Below are 26,654 nucleotides of genomic sequence, written 5' to 3'. Positions count from 1 at the left end.
GGTAATTGTATATATATATTGGATTTGATTGTGATGTGTTGGTTTACTTGAGTTTTATCGTGATTCTTTGCTATGGTCAATATTACAAAGGCCTTGTAATAAATGTGTCTATATTTTTAATATAACACCTGCTTGGAGTAATTTATAAGCATCCTTGCTTTGTGTGCTCATTGCGGCCTTTCAGTCACCCTCACCGCTCTTGAGACCTAGTCTTGACCGCCGCGATCGCTACCTTGATTGGTCTGGCTTGTCCAGAGGTTACCCTGTTCCAAGAAACTAGGCTGGCCTTCTGAACCTCTGCCCCCTCCAGGACAGAGTTCAGAAATCCATCTTAACACTCCCTTGCCTCGTCGCGCCTTGAAACACTTGTGTATAGGCGCGTTATAAATGCCATATCATATCATTTTTCGAGCAGCAGCTACAATTAGTAAGTCAGCTTCTGCATGACATCTGGTCACTGGGCTATGGTGCAAACTTAATGTGCCCTCTTAACTCGAATTTACAGCTCTGTTGTATGCATGTTCCCAGCATAAGAAGGCATTGGTCCTTTGTATTAGACTAGTTATGTCTCTAAAAAGAATTTTGAATGATTGTGCTGAGGATGCCGCTATGAATAATGTCGTCACATGCTGGAAAGAATCACATATGATATGGTGCAGGCACCTCTTTAAAAGCGGATCCTATCCTGGGTGCCTTCCACCCATGCGCTCTCACAATCTATTATATGCTAATCATCCTCCCATGCCCTACATAATATTGAGGATTAATGCAATATGAAAAATTAATTTTTTTTAAACACTTTTAAAACAATTTTTTTAATGTATTACCCTCTGTGTTCTTATACAGGTTGAGCAACCTAAAATGTAGGCCTACTTATTTCTCCCGTGTGTTTGTGCTCATCTGTTCCGGTTTAAATGTTTGACAGCTTAGGCACAATAACGGTGTGTGTGCAACTTGATTTGTGTTTCCGCAAAAGTCATGTTCTTATTTTTCAAGGTCGAAAATTCAAGCCCAAAACTCCAAGGCTTTAGACTAGAGGGCTCGGCATCACATTTCTGTATTCTGGAAAGTGGAGCTTCAGACTATGGTTTTGGCATGCCTTTTAGCTCTGTTCGCATGCAGAGGTAAGGGATGGGAAACAGAGGGAAGACAACAATCCTACTAGGCCAGGTGACATTGAGATCGCGCAAGAGCAGGTGGGAGGGGAAAGGGGAGGGGGGCAGTGCAGTACATAGGATAACAGTAAAATAAATCAAGATAATAATTAAAAAGTGCAGCCAGCTAGTGGCAAGGGTAAGTGCGAGTAGGGGCTGTAGGGTTACAGAAACAGTCCACAAATTCAAGGGTTGCCAGGGAGGCAGTGCAGGTGTGCAACTTGCAGGGAAGAGAACCTGGGCCAAGATCAGAGGGTGGCCAGGTAACCAGTGCAGATTCAGCCAGGAGATCAGCGGGGGAGAGGAGAGAAAGCAGAAGCAAAGAGGAGGGCCTTCCGGAACTGGAGATGATTCTCCTCAAGTTTCAGAGAGGCAGGGAGGTTGTTCCAGAGGGAGGCCCCAGCAGAAGAAGGATCTACCATCAACTCATTGCTTGGAAAAGCAACTGACCTTGAGGGAGTTGGAGGCGGATGAGCGAAGGGTTCAAGACGGCAGATATTTAGGAAGAGAGAGTTGAAGGTATTGAGGTCCCAGGCCCCAGAATGCTTTGTGGACAATGCAGAGGGTTTTGAACTTAATCCTCGCCGCTGCTGCGAGCCAGTGAAGAGATTTCAGTCCTGTAGAGATACGATCCCTGGGCTTGAGGCTAAGGACAAGTCTTGCAGTCCTGTTTTGGATGGGTTGCAGAGGGCGCAGGGTTAGAAAAACAAGTTACTTACCAACTGTAACGTTCTTTCGACTGGATGTTCCTCATCTTGTGATATTCGTTATCGGCCGCTTTGGACATGTTTTTTTTCGGCAGAGGGCGCTGTGATCGAGGTTGTGGCGTTGATTGTCCCTCAACGGGTTCCATACTGTGTCAACGTCACTTTTGATATAAATAGCTCAAGCCGCGCCCGTTGGCTTTAGTTTTGTTTTTTCGAGGAACACCCAGGCGTGATCTGTGACTGAAAGGCCCATCGTGAGAGGAAAGTGTAAGAGAACGTAAACTGTACTGTGGGGTAGGCTCCATGAGGAATACGTGGGAGGAACATCCAGTCGAAAGAATGTTACAGTTGGTAAGTAACTTGTTCTTCAAATGGATTGTGTCCTCCCACGTATTCCTCATCTTGTGATAGACTCCCATAGCAGTGGTCAATTTGGAGGTGGGAGTACTAGTTATTGTTTTCATGGACGGAATGAAGTACCGCCCTGGCAAAAAAAAAACTCATTGGAGGAGGCATCTAAGCAGTAATGCTTGATGAAGGTATGCATTGATGCCCATGTTGAAGCCGCGCAAATATCTTTTGCAGGGACTCCCCTCTTCAAAGCTGCAGAAGTAGCCATTCCCCTAGTGGAATGGGCCCGTAGCCCATCCGGTGGGTCTTTTCCTGCTAATCTGTAGCATTCCAATATAGCCAAAATGATCCAGCGGATATAGTTTGTTTTGTCACAGCCAACCTTTTGGGGTCCAGTCTATGCAGTCTTTCCTCTTCTTTACGCAAATGAGGAGGATAGAATGTTGGTAAAATGATTTTTTTGTGACAAATGGAAGTCAGAAACTACTTTCGGTAAGAAAGGTGGTTTAACCTTAAGAACTACCTTGTCCTTGTAAAATATGGTATATGGAGGTTTACATGAGAGAGCATGTAGTTCACTAACCCTGCGGGCTGATGTTAATGCTACATGAAGGATAGTTTTTAGTGTTAGAAGCCTCAATGGACAGGAGTGCAGAGGCTCAAATGGTATATAAGTTAGAAATTTAAGAACTATGTTTGAATCCCAAGTTGGGACATGAAACGGTACTGGTGGATATACATCGGTGGTAAGTGCTTTCAGGAACTGAATGATTAATGGAATTTTGAAGTAAGAAACCTCTTCCGAGGAGTGCTTGCAAATAGACAGCACAGCAAGATATCCTTTAATTGTTCCGATCTGAAGCCCCAGATTGGCTAGATTCAATAGGAAAGAAAGCACCATTGGGGTGCCACATTGAAAAGGGTCCACATCTTTATCTTTGCACCAGTTACTGAAATTGTTCCAACAGCACCGATACAAGGATTTTGTTGCTGGCCTTCTGGCCGAAAGCAAAATTTCCATTATGTCGTCCGGTAGGTCCCAATCCCTGTTTCTCAACCTCTCAGAAACCATGCGTGAAGGTTGAGTGTCTTGACCTCTGGATGGAGAACCCGCCTTCCTCTTGCGAGAGAAGATCCTCTCTTTGCGGAAGACGTATTGGAGGGCAGATGGACACGTCCAGAAGGTCCTCCTGGCCCAATCCGGGGCAATTAGGATCATGGTTTTCCTGAACTTTCTCAACCTCCTGATTACTTGAGGAATCGCAGGGACTGGAGGAAACGTGTACAGTAGGGGGAACTCCCAGTCCACCACAAATGCGTCTCCTAAAGCTCCTCTCGGGGGAAGTTCCCTTGAGCAATATTGTTCACACTTCCGGTTTACCTCAGTCGCGAACAGATCCACTTGAGGGTTTCCCCAAAGGGTGAAGATCTCCAGAAGGACTTCCTGAGCCAACTCCCTCTCGTGGGAGACTGTGCTCTGCCTGCTCAGAGCGTCTGCCGCCATGTCCTACTCTCCGGCTTGGTGAACTGCCGATAGAGATTCCTTCCCGTATTGCCCAGAACCAGAGCTCCATTGCTTCCCTGCACAGTGGTAGTGATCCTACACCTCCTCTTTTGTTGAGGTAGTACATGGCCACTGTGTTGTCCGTCATTATCAGGACATTCTTTCCTTGCACAGAGGACAGGAAGGCCTTCAGCGCTAGTCTGATTGCCCTCAGCTCCAACAGGTTGATGTGTAGTTTGGACTCCGATGGAGACCAACGGCTGCTGATTGTCAGATCGCTGGTATGAGCTCCCCACCCCGTGAGTGAGGCATCCGTTACTACTGTTATTTCCGGCTATGATTGCCCAAAAGATTCCCCTTTGAGGATGTTGTCGTTGCAAGCCCACCATAGTAGATCCTGAGCAACTGCGCTCGGGACTTGCAGAAGATCCAACATACTGCCCGAGAACTGGGACCACTGAGTTCTGAGGGCCCATTGAAAGGATCTCATTCTCAATCTGGCCTTTGGCACCAGAAAATTGCAGGATGTCATGAGGCCGAGCAACCTCAGAAAATCGAAGGCTGGCAGATGCTAGGCTTTCTGGAATTTTGTTACTATCTGCAGAATGTGGAGAGCTCTTATCTCGGGAGGCGAGGCTTTGCCCGAGGAAGTGTCCAAGACTGCTCCAATAAACTGGAGTTTTTGGGATGGCATCATGTGGGACTTCTTGAAATTGAGGGAGAAGCCCAGATTTTGAAGGAAGTGACAGGTGATCGACAGATGTTTTTGAGCTTGTTCGGGAGAACGTGCTCTGATCAACCAGTCGTCCAGGTAGGGTTAGACGTGAATCTCCCCTCTCCTGAGACTTGCTGACACAACCGCCATCTGCTTGGTGAAAACCATCGGGTGGAGGTCAGCCCGAATGGCAGAACTCGAAACGGATAGTGAGAACCGCCAACCGCGAACCTCAGGTACTTTCTGTGCTGGAGATAGATTGGCACATGAAAGTAAGCATCCTGAAGGTCCAATGATACCAACCAGTCTTGGAGTCGGAGAGCCTGAAGGATCTGAGAAAGGGTTACCATCTTGAACTTGTCCTTCCTGAGGAACTTGTTCATGTTTCTTAAGTCCAAGATGGGTCTCAATCCCCCGTCCTTCTTTGGGATAAGAAAATAAGGGTAGTACCAACCCTTGTTCCTCTCCGCTACAGGTACGTGTTCTATTGCACCCTTCTCTAGCAGGGTTAAAATTTCCTGCAAAAGGAGCGGGTCTGGAATTTTGGTCGAGTTGGCTCCCGGTGGATGATTGTGAGGCCTTTTTAGGAAGGGAAGGCAGTCACCTTGAGCTACTGTTTCCAGTGCCCAAGCATCTGATGTAATGCCCCACCATTCTTTCAGATGCTGAAAGATTCTGCCTCCCACTGGTGTTTCGTATGATAACGCCTCAGAGTGATTTGGAGGCGGCTGCAGGAGCAGCTGAGGGTAAAGATGGCTTTGTAGTCTTTCCTCGTCCACCACGAGTGACATTTCTTTTGCCCCTTTGAAAAGCCTGTCCTATTCCTCTACCAAAAGAAGAGTAGTACCGAAAAGGACGACCCCTCCAGGAAGATGAGCCCGAATAGGGTTTCTGTGGTTGTTGCATGGAGGCACTATAGGATTTAGCTGCCGCTTTCGAGGTCTGTAGGTTTTCTAGGCTCTCATCAGCCTTAGTACCAAACAGCCTCAAGCCATCAAAAGGCATTTTGAGAAGCCTGGCCTGCACATCTGGCGCAAAACCTGACTTTCTCAACTACGCAAATCTGCGTAGCACTGTGCTTGATGCCATGGGTCTGCTAATACTTTCAGCAGTATCCAGTCCAGACTGGAGACATTCCCCCATTGCCTCCTTCCCATCTTTGACAATATTCAGGACCCCGTCCCTTTCCTCGCCTTCCGGAAAATGTTCAGCCGGCACCGAAATGCATTGCCACAGGGTATGTGTGAACCTGGCTAGGGTACAGGTGACATTGGTTGACTTTAAGGCCATGTTACCCGAAGTAAAAACTTTACGGACCGAAGCATCAACCTTCGTATCCTCTCTATCCGGAGGTATGGTTGGATATGCAGTTTGTCTCGAAGTAGTTGCAGCCTGAATAACCAGACTTTCTGGAGTGAGATGTCTATTCAGATATTCGGGATCAGAAGTAGAGGTTCTATACTTCTTAGGAAAATTGCTGTTTACCACAGCAATGTTGTCAGGGGTTATCCAGTTCTTTTCCACTGTTCTCTAAAGCGCCCTATGGAAGGGGAGAACTGGATCTTTCTGGGGTCCCCGAACAATTATGTCCGTCATATCGTCCTGTTCAAAAGTGGGTGAGGCTCTACCCCAGCCCATATATTCTACCACTGTTCATTAAACTCCTGTACCCTGAATCTGCATGTTCTGCAGGGTCAGGTCTTGCAAACTCTAATTCAGGTGACGTGTCTATGCCACTAGCAGAATGCAGAGTCTCGCACAGGTCTCTAATTTTAGATTCTGGGCCTATAAGTTCCTTTGGAACTGGTCTAGTGCCATATTGCACTCCAAAAGGAGAGATTTCCTAATCATTAGAGCCAGTTTCTTCAAAAATCGAAGACATAGACTTAAAAAAGTCTGATTTTGGCAATGGAGTAAATCTCCTCTCTTCCTGAGTTTTCGTCGAAGGAATGGAAGGATTCTTCGAAGGAAAGGAAGGAATCTTCGATGACCCTGATGAAGCCTTCGACAAAGGCGCCAAAGACGCTTTAGGCTTTGATGTCGAAGCTGTCGGCGCCAATGGTATCAACGAAGTTGCGGATGTCTTCGACAACTTCTGTTTCTTATGTGGTGTCGGGGAAACTTTGATTCTCGAGGATTCCTCGACGATTTGTCGACTTGAGTTTTATGGGTTTCACCCATACTACTGGGTCTTACCGCAGTAGTTCCCGACTTCCCTGTGTCGTCCAATGGAGCAACCAGGGTCTGGCTCTTTTGGGGTTTCTTTGAGGGGGTTGAGGCCACATTCTCAAAGACCTCCATCATCTTTCTTCTAAAGTCCTCCCATTTACTCGGGGAATCCGATTTAGTAGGGCATCAAACTAATTTGGTCGATGTATCGGATGATGAGGGAGATCTATGTCTCCTTTTAGCTTCATTTTATTAGAAAATGAAGATCACGAGCGCCTCGATCTACTACGAGATCGGGATATCGGAGTGTTTTTTGTGCCATTCCGATTGTTTTGAATCGGACGATTTTTTATGTCTTTTCGACGAGGCCTTCGAAGTGGTCTTTGAAGCCTCCCGCCCCACCGCTAGTTTACCTTTCCTCACACAGAGGTCCTTCTCCATCATCTTCTGACAGGAGCCACAGTCGCCGGTCCGATGATCTGAACCCAGGCACCAAAGACAGATGCGGTGAGGATCCGTTATTGACATTTTCGAACCGCAGTCGATACACTTTTTATACCCATCTTGGGTGTAGAAGCAGTAGATGATGACATTTTCTGACAAAATCTCGAAGCGCGCCATTCTCGAGAGTGAAGCAATCGGAAAAACGGAACTGACGCCAACAGGCGCGGGTCGTGCTAGTGACGTCAATGGAACCCGTTGAGGGACAATCAACGCCATGGTTGACGGTGTCGAAGGCAGAAGAGCGATCAAGTAAGATGAGGACACAGGGTGTTGGAATCAAGGTTGGAGAGCAGGTCTTCACAGATGTTCAGGAGAGCAGTTTTCGTGCTTCTTGCAGCTCGGAAGCTAGACTGATGGTCATGGAGATAACCAACAGGCTCAGTGTGAAGATTAAGCTGGGAGATGGCCAGCTTTTCCAGAAGTTTGCCCAGGAAAGGAGTGATAAGAGAATGGACGATAGATAGGCAGGAAGGATCTGCAGAGGGTTTCTTAAGGAGGGGGTGCACAAGGGAGTGCTTCAGGTGAGAGGGGAAGACTCGAGTGGCGAAGGAGTGGTTGCAGAAATCCGCCAGAGCAGGAGCCAGGGTGTCAATGTGGTCCTTAATGGTTTTGGAGGAACAGGGGTGAACCTGTTTTGACAAGACTTTCATAGATCGCACTTGTCTAGAAACCTCATCGGAGTAGAACAGGGGAAAGGCAGAGGAAGGGAGGGAGAGGTGGCCGAAGAAGGGCCAGAGGAAGAGCGGGGAGTAGAGGGAGGAGGGGGAGAGGAAGAGAGGACAGGATGCCCTGAGTTTTAGAGATGAAATGAGAAGCCAGGGCCGTGCAGAGGTTCTGGGAAGGGATAAGACAGGTAGAGACTGCGGTAGGAATGGCTAGCTCCTTGCAGATGCAGGCTTGGGTGTGAGCTCTCTTCTTGGTGCGGACGGAGAGCTGGTATTGCCTTTAGAGCAGGCGGCAGGCCAGTTTGTCAGTGGATGTACTGGAAGCACACCATTTCCTCTCAGCCACCCTGCACTTGCGTTTAAGGGTGACTTCACAGTCTTCATGACTTGTGGATTGTTCCTTTTGGTTGTGAATAACCAATGTTACCATCACTCCCAACTCATTCCTGGACCTCCATTTACAAGTGTTGCAGCCATGCCAGGGTAATAAATCACACTCACATCCAATGCATTGGACAGCTGCAGGTGGGACCTCTGTTATCTTAGTTGATCAGCATTTGCATCTAATACCCACAAAACACATTAAGGGAACTACCAGCAGGGCCAGAACAAGATAGACTTGAGACATTACAGTATAAAACTAAGAATTAGGAAACACGACTAGATATTGGACCAAAACTGATACTGTAGAACACAGATTTTGGTGTTCAAGTAAAGGCACTTAGTTATGAGGAGACAAAATATGCACTAGACAAAATATGCACTATGAAAAAGAAAGTAGACTAAAAGGTACAGGATTCCGACTGTGGAAGGGAACATCATTCTCGGTAGCAATCTGGCCAGTGCCAATGCTCTTGCAATTTAGGAAGGAACTCAATACTTTACTCTTCAGGCAGTACTGTTCTTGACGACATGGCCATGCTCAGGGACCGCAGTGAATTCAGACTTCTTTTTCTCCTTGACCTCTCTGCGACTTTTGATACAATTGACCACTTCACTCTTCTTAGACGTCTGGAAGCAAAGGGCATTGCTGGCCCCCCCTCTTACCTAGTTTTTTTCTTTTCTATCAGATCGCTCCCAAACGGTCGCTTTATTTCTGTTTCAATCGATGTCGGTTCCTATCACTTGTGGTGTCCCCCAGGGTTCCTCTCTGTCCCCTCATCTTCGGCCCTCTGGTTGATTTGATTTTCTACCATCTATGCTGAGAATATGGAGCTGATTTTCCGACTTAACTCTCCTGAGTCTGATCCCCCTGGCAAACTAGGAACATGTTTAGCATCTGTAGGGGACTGGATGTGGAGAAAAAACAGACATTCTAATAGTAGACCCCAGGAGTCTAACTGTATGTGGAACTGGGATATTTAGGCGGAGTTTCTCGGCCCATGTCCCTCTCTTAGTGTCTCAGTGAAAAGTCTTGGGAGATAAATTGCAATCTTCAGGTTCCAGAGAAGCGCAGATCGCTTGTGTGTGCAGCGCCGGCGTTCTTGAACTCAAACCTTTGACGATTTTGCCTTTTACTCCTCTTCGCCTCAATCATGGGATCACTTGATTACTGTAATGGCATCTATTTAGGCCAGCCAGACTTTCTCATGCACCGCCTTTAGATTTTGCAAAATTCTGCGGCGCGACTCTCTCAATGTTTCTGAGGCTGGCCCATACTACACCCCTGTGGCACCAACTTCATTGGCTCCCGATAAAACAAAGAATAAAAGTCAAGACTCTTTGTATTCTGCATTGAACTACTATTAAAAGTAAGACTGCAAGTCATTTTTATAGGACCAGATATTTTCCCCAGTAACCATACATTCAAAGTTTCTTTGCAACTCCATCTGTAACCAAACCAGATGACAAAATATAAAAATGGCGTTAACATCTGGATCTTTGAGGTAAAATATGAAGGAGAGCGATAGAGGCATTTAGATACAATGCAGTTTGCAAGATCTGCTTGACACATACAGATATACAAAGAGTGTTGGGTGTTGCAACAAAACACAAAGTCTGATTTGCGACTAAATCTGAAGCATGGCGCATCCTATGAAATAAAGTTGTGCTTCAACTTTATTGTACTTTAAACAGGGAACACTCGCTGGCAAATTAAGACAAAACACCCATTCCATTCAGTTATATGTTTTTATTTTCTAATAGGTACAATACTAAAATAAACACAAATTAAAAAAAAGTTTTATTAAAACAAAACTGTACAAAAAAGCAGTATACTACATTTTAATTACAGAACAGTCTACTGTCCAGAAGGCACTAATCCAGAATAGGAGATACAATGATACAGGACGCGTGTTATCTAACCAATAATAGCACATTTGTCTCAGTCCATCCACATATGGAAACAGGGATGTTATTACGTTTTCATACATTGTCATAGACAGGGTAGAAAGGTGCAGTAACGTTCTCCCTGGAGCAGAATGAAGGACAATCGTTTACAAATAATGGAGCAGGGCCCAGTTCTTCGTCACTGCTTTGGCCATGTTTAACTGCAAAAGCACGGGGTGCTTTCCCATTACGTCAATAGATTTAAAAAGTGACTGCGGTTGTTTGCGGCTTTGAATCTTTTGGCCGAATCAGGCACTAAATGCCTAGTATTGAGTCTACATTATGAATGATGTCCCCCACACCCCCCTAAGCAAGCAGACCCATGCTGGTGGCGAAGGTCCACAAAATTACAAATACACTATTATTCCTCCTTGGCCTGTCAATGGGATCTACTATTCACGCTGCAAGGCAGGCATCTGCAACCTTTGGATCGCCAAATGTTTTGGACTAGATTTCCCACCAACCCTAGACAGCATAGTAGGGGCCACAGGAGTCTTAATCCAAAATATGGTAGGCTGCAGTTTGCAGACCCCCTGAAAAAGGCAATTGAAAGCCTCTCAGTGAAGGGTAACATGGCCCTGTCCAAGTCATTCTTAGATGCCATCAAAACAAATGAGGTGCTGCAGTGCATGCAGTAGCTTCCCTCTACCACTAACTGCAAGTGGACACAAAAAGGGATGAATAGATATCACCAACATGAATAGATATCACCCTTTTTAAGGTTTGCTGAAAACATAAGTTGATAGAAATTGAATCCATCCATCAGTCATATGGTTATTCCACCTTCCAGAAAAGGAACCCTCATTTAAAGAAACTGACCTTTAGAAAGTGAACATCTTCATGCTAAAAGGAAAAAAATGAGACTGGAACGGTAGACGTGTGCTCATTGTCATCCCTAATGCAGATTTCAAATACTTGTTAGTACACGGAGTCCTGATTCAAATGAATACAACGGCATGCATTCGAAAAACTCTTAGCCTCTAAAGAGTATATGTGTTGCGGTTCCAACTCAGGTCACCCCTGAGTGGCACCCTGGCCAGGGGTTGGTGGATGAATGTGAAGAAGTGTTGTGCAGGGCTCGTCCAATGACTTATTCTATTTTTGTCACGCCACAAAGAATTCCCGTAGGTCACTCGGGGGACTTGCATGGTTAACCTCAACTCAAAAACAAGCATTGATAAACTATTGCTTTTGGAGAAGTAAAAGTTCACGGCTTACATAAATATAAATTATTCTTTTGCACTAGTTCCTATGATCTCTGACCCATAAGTAGAAAAATGGTCTCTTATTTCAATGCTGCTTGGCAAAAAGGGATTTGTCCCCAAATCCCAGCTAGGTATTGTGACTGTCTCCTGCCTTGCCATGGTTGCTGGAGTGGGGGTGACTCAGTCGGCCTTACCCCACCACCTGCTATGTGGTGCCGTGTGTGGTATGGGGGTAACTACTTGGGTTCTGCACTCTGTGCGAGAACAGACATGGGGCAAGGTGGGAGGGTTCTTAAAAATGTCAGCATTACATGACAAATTACTGTGAGAACCTTTACAAATAGTTATAAAGGAGTCTGCAGGCCTTTTATGGCACGTCCTGTGGTGCCAGACCCATGCTAATAATGGTGCAGAGGTAGAATACACAAAATAGGCAACCACAGCAAGCCTACTAAGGCAGAGCACACGCACACTACTGCGGCCAGCGTAGAATGACATACCGAGGGACCCAAAGAGGTAGACTGTTTTTTTTGAGGAATCTGTCCACACCCACCGCAAGTCGGGCATAATCCAATTAACCACACCGGAAGAAAGTACATCAGGCATCCACTTATTTCTGTGACGCAACAATCAAGGACCTATGCGGCAGATTCCTAGAGAATACTCCGCTCAGGTGGATAGGACAGGGTTGGATAAAAACCTGCAGGCAGATGGCAAGCTGGGTGGGGAGTTAGACTAGTGAAGAGATGAGGGTTGCGGGGATGCACGAAAAGGGGTGTGTGTGAGTCGAGTGGAGGAGCAGGAAAGCTTAAGGCGGTGGTAAAGATCAAGGAGGAGATGGGTTTGGGAACAGCACCAGGCCCCTTAAACAAGAAAATAAAGTAGGACCAGAACAGAAAACTGGCAATACGCCTGGCTTTCCTCACCTTTAGGCAGCACTGCAGACCTTGCTCCAACAAATCGTAGAGCTGCAGCACCTGAGATCCACTTCCTAACACAAGGCCAGCGTGGAGGTAACCCACCTAGGATCAAGGGGAAACCCAAAGGGTGCCCAAAAGACTAAGTGACACTATAGAGCGACCTGGAAAAATAGATTATTTCTACCAAACACTTTTTTTTGCCTGGATAAAGAACACTCCTATAAATTAACTTGGACAGATGTGACACCAATCTCTGCAAAACACGAAACGCCCAGACACTGTCACCCAGGAAAGGGAGCCTTGGAGAGATTTTTTGTTCATTCAAGACATTCTGACCAGAGACTTATCAAATCCTTACAGAAGAGATTTACTGGGAGAAGTATCCCTAAGGATATTTGTTATAGAGCATTTTAGAAGCATTTTGCTCAACTGGTGTCATCTAAAGTGGTTTCATGCAAGGAGATGACAAACATTTATGGAGTTAAAAGGTTGAAAATAAAACAATGAAATCCTCAATTACAATTGTTATTATAGCAACAAAAGTGTGCATTTATTAAGCATTATTGGCATTCTTGCTGTAATTAGTCAGGCACCATTTTACGGTGACCAGAAGCCCTGAACACAATAATTGCCTTTGAAAGTGTTAATGGTGTACTGTACAATTGGTCATATAGCACCACAGGAGATCAAAACTACAAAGGTTAGTTACATTTAGCATAAACATTCAATCCTCTCTAATAATCAGGTCAAGTTTGAGGCAGTGTTAATGGAGAACCAGGCCCTTGTTTTTCAGGGTACCGAGATTAATTGGAAAAAGGAGGACAAAGCGAGGAAATACAATTGCCCTGCATTCTCTGGCCACCACTTCCTTGCCGATTTACCCTCCAACCATGTGGAAGGAGGACACATGGCATTGTAGAGTTACTTGTTTATTTTTGATTGTGTTGGCAGATTGGTTCACATTTGGAAACTTCCAGTCCTCGGTAGGGAGAACGTTACTGCAGCCTAAACGAACAGTGTCGTACACACAGAAGACAAAGAGGGGCAGCTGAATGTTGACAAAAATAAGTAACCGAGAAATAGGATTAAGAAACAATATTTCTTCTCATGTCATCCTAGACTACATCCTCCTTCTGCTTAGCAGAAAATTTTACGTACACAAAAATACAAATACACAATTTTATTGAACAGTCTGATTTTAATATATTTATATATATTTATATGTATATGAGTGACAGGTTAGTTCGATATATAGAGCTTTTTGCACTTTTGGCTCATATGCAACAAGGCTAATAAATTGAGCTTTAGCTTTTCATTCGACTTTGTATAGCTTTTGAACAACTGTTTCTGCATCTTAAAAGCAGCATCCAATTGGCAAGAAGATGAGATGTAGCAGTTACGGAAGGATTGGGGCAAGAGGCTGGTCTGGAAGGGGGTATACATTCCAGTGCATGGGTGCACACGCGTGTTTGGGTATAGTAAAGGAGCACTGTATGTTGGACGAGAAGGATACCATATTTACCCCTTGAGGTAGACTAACACCTGACGGCAGACTGCGACACAGGTATGACTGACCTGTGAGCTAGAGCTCAAAATGCAGTGGAAGGGTTTATTTTCTGTCTCCTAAGAATGAAATGATGAAGCTCATATTTTCTAAATGGAGCAGTGATTAGAGCAAACTCAACCTCGGGCATGAGAAATTCAATAGGCTCAGTTAATGCCTCCCCACTCCACCTACACTTTCTATCTAGAGAATTTGCTCCAATCACAGTCTGCAGCACACCGATTGTCCCTTACATAAACAACTGTGTAGTGTCTAAAGATTGAAAGATGCAGTTCAAGAAGTCACAAGCTCAGGCACCTGCTCATTATAAAACCAATCCTCAATGCAAATAAAAACTGGTTTGTTCCCTCTTATTGTCTTTGTTCCCTTTGATGCAGACTAATGTCTATTTAGGAGAGCTGCTCCAAAATGGTCCCATTAAAAGTATGATTGTAATTCTTCTCCTGTGACAGGGTGCCATATATATTTCCATACCATTTCCCAACACCCCTTTGACCAGGGGTGAGCAACCACTCACCCATGTAATGTTTTGCCCGACTACAGCCATGATCTCTCAGCACAGAGTGCTAGCTGGGGCTGATGAGATCTGTAGGCCAAAACATCTATAGGGTGACAAGTTGGCCACTCTCTGTCTTGGACACTTGTTTATAATGGGTGTCAGACAAATGCATAGATGCCATGCTCCCACTTTAAGGAATTTTCATGTGACTACACTTTGAAGCTCATGATCACAACTACCAGGGTTCCCATTTTACCCTAAGGTTTTCCACATTATGGAAATAAAGAAAATAAACTTCTCATGATTAAGGAACTTGTAGCACTTCTTTGTCTATGAATAAATACTTTATTTCAATTCAATCGCTTCATCAAGAACACCTGAATCTTCAGTGTGTAGTATACAGAACACAAACATACTAGATAATACCATAGCAGACAATCCTATCTCTGAATATAATACTGTGTCCATGAGTGTCTTAGATAGAGCATAGGGCAATTAACCTCTCTGGGTTTTAATCAAGATTAGATTGGACTTCAACCTCAGTCATCACCAATGAAAGTTAAGCAGTTGTCCCTCATGTAGGTATGAGATGTATGGACAATGACTGACTGCGACTACCATGACACAAACAGCATTTCATCTGACACACAAAACTCTCTTTAAATGGAACTTAAATCAGGAGGGGGCGTCAGGAAACATGACTGCAGTACATTTCTAATAGTAAACTTGCCTTCAAAACGAAAACTCTGCAGGCAATTATGTTTTTTAGAAGTTCATTCATTCTCCTGGAGTTGTTAATCCATATCCCTGCTTTATGAAGGCTAAAAGAATATTTCTATTGATGGGAACATTATAATAAATATATAAATGGCATTTTAAACCTTCTAGGGACTTTAAACCCCTTTGGTTCATGTTCATTTGCAGACATACTGGAATTGTTTTCAGTTCTTCAAGCAGACACTCACAATGGGTTCCCATTATTGCATTAGACGTTTCCTTTGACAACTGATGAAGATTATTGATTGATTTTACGTGAGTGTCTAGCTTCTACTTGGCCCTGCTATCCCCAGTTTTCATCTTCTAAGTACAATTGTGCACCTATCCTTCTCAGGCTGGTGTGGTTTCGTTTTCTTTGGCAAACGGAAGTTAAGACATGATCTATTGTTGCTCTCCCATTTTTGCTTTTGTCTCTTCACAGTTTAAGATGCAGGTTTGTGTAACCAACAGATAAATGGACCACTTTCTTTGTGGCTTATGTTTAACGCATTAGACCAAGCTGCTGGCTTTGCCTTAAGTACTATCTGGGCTTTTTAATCACTTGGTAAACCTTCAATGTGTGTGGCTCCGCCAATGTGGACCTAATGAAAAAGTAAGAGCGTAGAAGAGCTACAGAAAAGAACAAATGTGACCATGCAAACAAAACAATCCAAAAAGCAAACACGCACAGACGATGGCTTAAAAAACAGGCGAACCCCCCAAAAACCAAAGGAATAAAATATGCAAAGGTTGACTACATTTGCATATATAATGGGTCCCCAAAGTTCATCCTTTTATGTACTTTTCAGGCACGTCCCAACAACATTAAAGCAACTGGCCAATTGCCTCATGCTTCAAATGCAATTGTGTTCTCAATGTTAACAGCGCTCTGTTCAAAAGCTCAACATCAACTAATGAAGCTTGGGCCGGAGTGGCTTCTCTGATGTGATGGGCCAAGTCTCACAATTGGTTGGAAAGGAAGGATTAGGAAATCTGGTGTCACCAAACATGCATAACTGTAAGGAATCCCCAATCCTTAGCGAACAATTCTGCACAATGAATTGCATTCACAAAACTCGAGCAAAGGTCAAGCAATATAATGGAAGCTTTAGAATGCGAGTGTTAAGCTGTGAAATATTGCTGTGCATAGTTGGGATTTCGTGCTGAAATGCACGAAGATGTTACATATCATGTCTAAGGAGTCTACAAAGGCAATATTAATGACTAAAGGCAGTCCTTGAATCAGATACAGTAACCCAAACCCCCATTTTATGAGCACTTTCTCATATTATATTTGTGACCTCTCTACGGAGCAATCACTGGTCAAAAAACACCTAGGTGAAAAAACTGTGCGATTAGTTGCCTACATTACCACCAAGACAAAATATTTTAAAATCAATCATGTTCCTGAACGGAGTACAATGATCTTAACATGAAACTTGCTAGAGAAGTGCAGTTATTGTGCAAGGGTAACTCTGTGTCCAGAGGCCCAGGGATTACTGTGTTGGAATTAACAGTGAAGTGTAAATTAAAATGGATTTCCTTTTGTTAACAGTACATTGGTCCTCTGAACTCGAAGGGCAGGAATTTTACAAACTCAAGAAAGGTGGTTATATGAATGTAGGTCTAAGGGAGTGTGCGCGTAGACTCGTTAATCCACTTGGATTGCCAATATTACCTCAACAATACAAACTGAAATAATTTTATTTGGAACTCCTTATAGATGTTTCTTATGGTTATTCATTTTCAATATCTCGTAAATTAAACTGAATTACATTATTCCAGTGGCTGGCATGTCTAACCCTAATTTTTTGCCATGGGCCGGGCAAGGTATTCGGCATATTTGGCTATTTTATTTCTAACAATTGTTGCCCAATATGACAATGCTTCTCTTTGTTTATGGTAATTAATAGCTAATATTTGGATTTGGAGGACAAATGACTAACACTTTGAAGACAAATCATGCTGGATAACAAGGATGCAAGAGAAGCAAATATGCCAGATAAATGAAGGTCAGTAATACAGGTGGCAGAGAGCTGGTTAACAGAGCAAAAGGGCTAGATAAAGTAAGCAGCATGAAAACCGTTATCCAGCATTTATTTTTCTCCCAATTTCTCAAAATAGAGTGTAGAATACTCGGACCTTAAATGCTCATGTGGAGGCCTGGAAAGGATGTTCAGAAGTGATTGATAAGGCACTGTCAAGTGTGCTTCACAAATGTCATCTAATAGAGAATTAATTGTTGAGGGCAAACTGTTTAGTCATGTGAAAACAGGACCTGACAAAAATAGTAAATGTGCCGACATGAGAGAGTAACACACATCTGCAACAATTAAAAATAGCGGGTTCCAAAAACGTAAGCTTGGAAATTAACCAATTTCATTCATTCATGAAAACAACAAAGGCCAATCTTCGTTGGAGTGCTGTCAGTGGTAGTATTTACTATTTTATCTATTTATATGTTTATAAAGCGCTGGCAGCCCGCTGGCATCGGGCGCAACAACATCACAAATAGACAACAACAAAAAAACGGGGCGGGGCGGTAAGGAAATCAAATGTCAGTTTCCATGGATTCACCTGAATAGGTGAGTTTTCAGGGTTTTCTGAAAAGCTTCAGGTTTTGCATAAGTCTGATTGTAGGTGATAGGGCATTCCAAAAAGGAGGTCGCTTCGACTGGAAAAGATCTACTGAGACCCCTTGATCGTGAATATTTTGGACCCTGAATGTGGCCGAGGGAAGAGGATCGTAGGTTTCATGTTGATTGGTACGGAGGTACCAAGACTTTAAGGTATTCTGGTGACATGCCGTAAAGGCAATGGTGAACCAGAGTGCCCATCTTAAAGAGAATGCGTTAATGAACGGGCAGCCAGTGCAGTTCTCTCCTGGAGTTAGAGATGTGGTATCTTCTAGGAACTTTCTTGAGAATACTAACAGCATTTGAATGATTTGACAGGCCTGGATATTTCATGCTCCACACAGCAGGACATTGCAATAGTCCAATCTGGTCAAGATGGTGGCCCGAGTTATGGTTCCACAGTTCTTTTTGCTAAGGTAGGGGCGAATACCCCAAAGAAGCCTTAGCTAGTAATTACAGTTTTGGCTGAGGTATCTTACCCGGGCATCTGAGTTAAGGAAGGCCTTTATTTTAACCCCTAGGGTTTTTACTTTCTTATGGGTCTCAATTTTATTGTCTTGAATGTAGAAGTTGTTGTAAGATGGTCCGAGTTTAACCTGAGCCTGGGGAGGGCCAAAAATGAGGAGCTCTGTCTTGCTGCCATTCAGGCACAGCCATTTGTCTGACATCCAGGCCTCGATGAGGCCGTAGATGTTGTTCAGGATGATTAAGTCCTGTCCATGGTCCCCACTAAGCTCGATGGTAAAGAATAATACACGCATATCCTCAAAAGGTGTGCAGAAAGACCTTAAGCATAGATATGGGCAAGATGGAGGCACCCTGAGGTGGTGACTACTAAAAAGGCCTAAACAATACTTATTTTAAGAGATTTTATCTAAAAACCTACAGTAAATATGTATGTAATATCTAATATTAATTCAGATGTTTTTTGGGCTTTTTGCACGTCAAGTTCTTCTGTAGCCTTTTTGTGCGCCCTATGTAGGCTATGGTCAACAGTTATGAAATGTCTTGACAATGCAACGCGTTGAGTTTATGTATTAATCCTTTTTCTTGCTCTAATATATTATACATTTTGTTTGTGTTCATTTTAGGCCTTATGAATGTTTATGTCTGTATTTTAATGGACTTTTATATAGTGTGAAAAGTAAATTAACTAGAACAAACATTTAAAAAAATTAAATCAATACTTTGCAAGTCATCAAGCTCTTGGGGTGCAGCTCATTAAGAGGCAATGCTCAGGGGCAATGTGTCTGTCTTGGAAGCAAGACAATGCAGCGCAAGACAGGTTTGAATCCTGATCCTGTGCTTAGAAACCACTCGTTGGTATTAAGCATGTTATAAATGAACACTTAGACAAAAATTAACAATTCTATAACTGCTTGTCTAGAAATGAAACATTCTAGATCTTGTGTAATATTTAGAAAAGGAAGTGCCAATTTTTAATAATTTTGGACCATACCAACAGGACGAAACATTTTCATTCAAGAAAGTCCTATCATTTGGGGCCAACAAGCACATTTGCATCTATAAAAGAAAAGGCAGATTGAGAGTTGACACAAGATCATCCATTCGCAGGCTCCCGTTCTGGACTATGCTTCTGCTAGATATAAAAACCTCTTCCTCTTAATACATCAAGTGCTTCAGAGCACAGACAAAATCTTATCTCCTAGAGTGTACTGAGTCTACTTTCAGATTAGACCAACAGTAAGGGGGTAAGATCTAATGGTCCTTATAGGTAATTATATTTACAAACCTGCACTGTTCAAAAACATGCTTACACGAACAGGTGTATTGGAAACCGATTGAAAAAAATATATAAACATTAAAAGCATGCAAATCAGCCAACAGGCCGAATTTAACCAAATGTGCAAAACAGAAAAAAAGGACATTTTCATTCCTAAGGATTGTGTTGGTAATGAGGTCAACTGTTTCATAGTAGCAAACAAGGCAGTAATGTTATGAAGGAGGGAGCTAGTTTAGTGTAAAGGTTCAAGTTTAAATTATTTATTTTTATCAAGGTGTATTAATTAAGCTCAACTCTAGCTTCAGGAATAAATGGATCTTGCTGAATGCAACAGAGTGCTGTAAACAGTTGGAGTTAAAGGTATTTATCAGAGGACAGTTCTTGCAACAGTCCTTACAACATAGCATGCGTTACCGTCACCCCATTAATGGTTGCAGAGAATAGTTTACAGTTAGCGGGGAACACAGAACAGTGGTGAAAGATGGGCAGGGCAGGCTGCAACAGATGGTTGTCATTGGAGATGCTTGGTTTGTTGAGTTTGGAGGGGGTGTATCTTAAGGAGTGCTGAATTTCTTTTCTGAATTAGTTCAGGGTGAAGACGAGTCATATGCTGATTGATATGAGGCCCCACCATCTCTGTGGTATTCTCAGAGAATGCTTGCAAGTTCACATGGTGTAGGTTTTCGTTTGTTGCTACACCATCTCCAATGAGAATGGCAAAAATGCAGCAAATAACGTTTGGAGTAGAAAGCACTGTACATATTCTGATAGCAGAAGCACTATTTAGAAAGCGTGCAAAATGTCTTTTACTTCACAACCTCTCTTCACCATCATTGGATATTGAGCAGGAAAAGTGGGGCTACCTAAATATTTCTACAAAATAAATGTGTCTTCTACAATTCTAAAATCAATGTTTGAGTTAACAGGAAAAATAAACATCCAAGTCTGTCTTCATTAATATTAAACTGTGGAATAAAAAAGTGTCTTTTTTTGATTCCAGAGTAATTTCTAAAGATGTCAATATAAAAAAATATAATATAACAATCAACTAAATTATTTACAGTTTAGTACATATGAACCCAACAGACTCTTTGGGGGTTGGGCAATTATCCTACCATATTGAGCACTTCTGCAGTACATAAAGATAAATGATAGTATACACTATTCTTTGTTCTGCAGCAGGAGCAATCACAATGATGGCTGCATGTGTTCGTCTATTTTTATATTTAATATTATCTCTAATGTTTTTAGTTTTCTTACAAAAAGAAAACTTCTGCTTAAAGTTGTGATCTTAGTAAATTACTAGCACACTTTCCAAATGGAGGCACCATTCTAGATGCTCTCTCTTGTATATTCTATTTTCACATCTCTTTATAGGACAGTGGGGTTAGAAGAACTGAACGTGGCAATAAATATGAAAAGGCTTTTAAAACCTATTTTGAAAACTTTGTGAAAAAAGAAAACATCCCCAAAAAGCCTTATGAGATGTTTTCCAATTGATCTGCTTGCCGTTACACACGATAATGCAAGCTCACAGAACAAAAGTATTATTTTTAAACAGTAGCAGCAGTGTGGTCATACTTACTTGAATCTCTTTAATTTACTTTACCTCCTTTCACTGAGCCTGCAATTGGGAGTTTATGGTGCCAACTATTTTGTATAGCTGAGGGTTGACTAGTGCAGAGTTAATGTTCATATGGGAATGTTTGTGGATATAACCACATGATCCAGCAATATTTTCTGAAAAGTCATATGTGGCTATGTTGCGCCTTGGAAATTAGATTGGTATACCACTAGTAGCAGGATCCCGTTGCGGACACCACTGTGTGATTACGGTCAAGATGCTTTATCTATTTAGGGCTTTGCAAAACGCATTAAATACACTGATAGGGAAAAAAAGAGTTATTGCAACACATTGGAAAAATAACACGTGACTATCGCAATAAACATTTTATATCAGGGGCCTCATTAGGAGTATGGTAGTAACAAAATCCATGTGGTATTTTCAATATCACATGTTTTTACAATCAACTTCAACTAACTCAAGGCAATCTGTAGTTAACTTTTTTACTCCCACAATGCTAGTTGCCACCTTTCACACACTAAAATTAAACTTCCAATTAAGAAACATCTGAAAATAACAATATTGCACACAGGTAATAACCGTCTGATAGTGTATAGCGAGATACCTTGGAGCTATAACACTATTTTTAATGTTCCCTCACAGTGAATGGCTAGGATTAAGAAACTCAATGGCATTGACAAAGTTCCAATGGATTATGCAATTTGGGTTAAGAACAATTTAATAGACGCTAAAAAGGGATACTACAAAGGGAGCTTCCTTGACCAGGGGGAAAGGCCTTACATAAGGGTTAAATATATTTTATGTACCAAGACTTGAAAAGAAAAAAACTCCACCTCTCCGAGATTTTTAGTTACTGGGAAGTACAGCTTACCCAAGTGGGAAAACGCATGTTCATATAATTCTTATTACGCTATTTACATAGCACAGACCTGGCTTTTAGGGAGCTCTACATAACACAGTAGCTGGGCATTAAATCCAAGCTTTGCAGGCAACGGGTGCATGCTCCAGTGTTTACATAGAACAATAGGTCCCAATGGTTGGGAGGAGGATGTATATGTTGAATATGTGGATTTAAGCATAGGGTAAGTTGGAGCAATTAATCAGGGTGATGATCATGAGGGGGTATTGGAGCACAAACACGAAGGTTTTGATTTTTTTCCTGACCATTAGCAAGGGGAGAGCGAGTCTCGAGTACTATATGTTATCCTTTATTTATACTGCGCCCATCACCACCGTTAGTAGTTTCATGGTGCCTGGCAAGATGATGGCAGAGAGTTCAGAGTGTGTAAGCATAAGCTCAGAATGGCTGCTTCCTGATGTCTTCTTTACATTTGGCCTGTTCATTGGTCTTGTCTAGGAGCAGTGCATTGCAAACCTAGTATAGGAAAGAACCACATGGAATTTCAAACCATAGGAAGAAATCCAGGGTTGCAGGAGCCCTGACACCACAAAAGAACTTTGAAAATGCAGACTTCCAACATGAAGTACCGAATGAACCTAATCCACAAGCTACCCCCAGTGAAGCCAACACAAAACAGGAATGCAAGCCAATTGCATTACATAATATTACAATGCATTGTAAGATAGTCCAATACATAGGTGTGTATTAAAAAAATGTATTTAAATGCCATTTGTATATCTATAAACATCTTTAACATAAGTGTTCTTTGTTGGGATTCCAGTTCAAGCACACATCTGACACCTGGGAAGGCCCTAACTATATAAACCGAGACCAAATCCGTCTTTTTGGATCCGGATTGAAAGTGAGGACATTAAACCTACATACCATTACAAGGTGAAACAAGATAGAGCATTCTCCCTTTTTCTTTTTAAAATATGCATTATTTTTATTTTTTCAAGTTCCAAGGAAAAAAAAAGATTACTAAAATATAAATATCTGTATAAAATAAAAGTGCTGTGTAAGATTGACAAGTATTGAAAGAGGGGAACAACTTTAGTTAAAGCTCATCACAGTACCTTCCATTATCACAACCAACCTCTAATTATCACAGTTCTTATTTTTGAAGGTTGAGTCCATATTCATGCAACACGCTTACACCCAGCCATTTGCCTGATCCAGATCTTTGCATGTTTTAGGCCAGAACGCAGACAGAGATTTACGTTTACCCTAAGACTGGCTGATTCATTCTAATAGCAGATGAAGCAGCACAGGACAGGCAGAGCGGTCTATTTTCTGAATATATATCAACAGGTCTTTGTATTCCAATTTCAGGACATAGAAACATGAATCTGTGCAGACATATGGGAAGTCCTGACGGAAAGATACTGCCCTGGCCCCAGGTCAGCATCCACAAGAGACTGGCTGTGAGGGGAAAAGGGTATCTTGAGCCTTGGTAGTATAATGGGCAGCCTGAAACCTCAGGTGCTTCACCTTTTCAGACAGTGAGACAACAGCTCTCAGGCTCAATGTCATAATGCACCAAATTGCCCAGGAAATTCCTAAGTCTATCATATGGAGGATAGGCATAGGGGATCTAGAAAACAGAGGACAGCATCATGGAAAGGAAGCCACTTTCAATGCCCTCTCTAAACAAGGCCGGTGGCCCCAGTCCAATTGGTCCTCCAAACGGAGGGCAATGACTGCAATCTTGCAAGGCATACTAGCATTAAAACCCACAAATAGGTAACCTACTAGGCCTCCAAACATTCTTCAGACCCCTACACGTGGGCAGTGAATGCTCAAACAATTTTCTGGCAGTGGTTCCAAGCACATGCATTTGAGCCTATTTCAGAGATTTTAGCATAGATATGTGGTAATACTGATGGTGCCAAACTGGGGGCAACAGTCACTGGGACTTTTTCTGACCAGGAGGACAGTGATTCTCCTTCAATCACTATCGACAGTATTCTTGCGCACTACCATTCTCTGCTGTGTAATTAGTTGGTCAGGCTTACAGGAGAAAGGCTGTCTGAGTTACCAGCACTGTGCTGATCAAGGCAACGGAATTCAATTGCATACAACCTGCTGTTTTGTATTTCATGGAGTATCTCCAGGACAGAATTCTGGTGCTGTACACAAGAAACCATTAGCAATTATTCTGAGCAGTGGCAACAGAGCACCATTTCAGAATTATATGAATACATATAGCCTTCTCCACAGTTTGGAGATACAAACTTGAAGCATATTGCTGGTTTCATGAATAGATTTATCTCTAGTCATATAAACTTTCTAGCACCCCCTTTCCAAACTCCAAGAGGAAATCCCCCAACACAAACAAATCCTTACTAACAAAAGCTTGATAGTAAGGATTTGATTTAGGGATTAGAAAGCAATATGGGCTCATACAGAAAGCTTTGAGCTTTACCTCATATTGTACCCCAATAGGGTAGAGGTGTGCATTATAGTCCATCTTTGTTACTTAAAACAAGGTAGTTGCTTCACATTATCAAGACATTGATCTCCCATTTGTTCCACGTCAAAGCAACAAAGGTTGGATAGCTGTATTATTATCTGGATGTCAGGCAAGTAAAATAAATATGCAATAAGGTATTATCTCAATAGGCGTTCTGGACTCATAATTCATCATATTTGGAGTTGATCAAAAAGAAAACACCTTATTAAGTAACATTAAATTCTGCAATTGACAAGATGCTCCACCACACACATGCAAACACCATGTAAAGAGCATCAAGTTATGTCTGCTATAGACATGTGCAATGTTTCCACTTCAGTGGCACCCTCCACTTTTCACAGCTATTCGAAACTGGACTACAAGGCGCCAATGATTTGACTCTATGTTCAAAAATTACAATCAATAAGATGAATCCCCAGCTACCACAGTGCCGTCTCTCCTTTTTCATCTGAATTGACACACTGTATACTGCTTTGGTATATGTAGTAGGTTTAAAAAATAGGACAGCGATAGCAGTAGTCATTACAAAACTAGTGCCCGTTGTCAGCAAATTCCTCAGGATTTCCTCCCACACATTCTAGTTTGACTCAACTGTGGCCTCTAGATACTACTATTGTAGGCAGAAGGTTCCAGGAGGGCAAGGGTGGCCTTAACTCTTCTCAAAAAGCAGGTCAACCACTTTTGTAAAAAAAAACACCTTTAGGACAAGCAGGATTGTTATCCTTCCTTGTTATGACTTAATACCAAGGAAGCAGAACATTGTGGAAAATGTTCAATTCTTTCCGACAATGGTTTTCACAATATACTGAATTATAGTCGTGTGATGTGCTCCTCTCATAACTAGCAAAGGTGAAATACATATGTTATCCACTGTAATGTATTAAGAAACACTTGGTGAGAAAATAACTGTTGACCTTTAAACTGAAGTGTCTGGTTTAGTCTTGAAAAACATTATTTTACTGTACATGGTAAAGAAAAGATAAATATATGTTGTGGGAGTTTATATGGAAGATCCTGTAGCTTAAGAGCCACTTTAGAGCAGGGGCTGGCTGTGAAATTATGCATAATCATGACTTTAGAACATTCGAAGGACGGTATAGCAAACACATGAGCTCACAAAGTACTTGGCTTGGGCCGAAAGCTGGGCACGGGTTATGGTCCCAAAAGAAGACCCTACCAAGCATTTGGATTAAGGATGTGGATGGCAAACATTTACATTTTAATCCAATATTAGTTGGCCCACTAACGTTTACAGCTCGGCATTTGAACTTCTCTGTAGAACTAGTCAGTATATGACTAGGAGGCAGAACTTGGATAGGAAATCGGTCATTCTTAGGTCTAAATGAAATCCATTTTCATCCAGTGTTTGTTTTGCTTTGAGTTAACAGCAGCAACAAAATGGTGATACTACCTCAGCTTGCATTCTTGCTTTCAGTGTTGGAGAAGAATAAACGTGTACAGAGTATATTGTGTTATACATGATTTCTATGAATATACAAAGATTGTAATGGTGCCTAAGGCTTGCAATAGAGGAGGACCGTCTAAAATACCTGGAAGCACGTTTTTGGAATGCTAAAACAAGCAGCAAGATTCTGTAGCCACATAGGCTGGGAAGGGGAGGTTGGCTGGTTACAATTTACTGGGAATTAATACTGACAGGAGTATATGCAAAGGCTGAGGGCACCATGCCATCTTCACAGAACAAGACCTCAACAGCTAACTGACGTACAAGAAACCGTAAAGTTATACTGTAAGAACACATTAAGGACCAAGGAAAGTCTGCTAAGGTGCTACGTCTAAATCTAAGATATGTCTTGGTTTGACCCTTCCATTCATGTGTATCAGTCATCGTCTATAGCCTCTGTCTTGATCTCGTTAGTTCCTTGCCGGGCTAGCGCCAAGATGGTATGGTTGACAGCAGCCATTTCCACAGCTAGTGATATGGGATCTTGATGGTCGCTGTGACTAGTGCTGTCATCCTATTAAAGCGGGGAAAGAAAATAAATATACTGTTAACAGACCCTAGCACTTTTAGGAGATAAAACACAAGAACAACAAAGCCACTGCTTTAAAGGGAACATGCACATGAACCCCATTAACATTCTAAAGTGTCTTCCGGTCGATGATTACGATATGTACCCATGTGACATTTCGAATCTGCAAAGGACAAAAAAAAAAACAACATGCATCAATCCAGTTTACATTTGAACTAACTACATTCAGGTCTCGGGAGGATAGCACAATGGCAACGTGCTTGCCTTGGAAGCAAAACGA

At 42.4% G+C, this 26,654-nt stretch overlaps 1 protein-coding gene across 10 annotated transcripts in view; it reads right to left on the bottom strand.

Annotated features, from left to right (window-relative positions):
* Positions 1–9,885: 9,885 nt before the first annotated feature.
* The window catches only part of HMBOX1 (homeobox containing 1), an 802,934-nt gene continuing 786,165 nt past the window's right edge, over positions 9,886–26,654 (bottom strand). For 7 of the 10 annotated variants that reach the window (XM_069605704.1, XM_069605701.1, XM_069605702.1 and 4 more), the window contains one exon: positions 9,886–26,359. In XM_069605704.1, coding sequence (XP_069461805.1) covers positions 26,222–26,359 — 138 coding nt within the window. In that variant the 3' untranslated portion in view covers positions 9,886–26,221. The remainder of the gene's footprint in view (positions 26,360–26,654) is intronic. The other 3 variants (XM_069605709.1, XM_069605710.1, XM_069605711.1) reach the window with 2 other exon arrangements.

The sequence above is a fragment of the Ambystoma mexicanum genome, chromosome 4p (assembly GCF_040938575.1).
Source record: "Ambystoma mexicanum isolate Mex_15411 chromosome 4p, UKY_AmexF1_1, whole genome shotgun sequence".
In the NCBI taxonomy this organism is placed as follows: domain Eukaryota; kingdom Metazoa; phylum Chordata; class Amphibia; order Caudata; family Ambystomatidae; genus Ambystoma; species Ambystoma mexicanum.
Note: the sequence above shows the minus strand (reverse complement) of the source record. Positions and strands in the feature narration are given on the sequence as shown.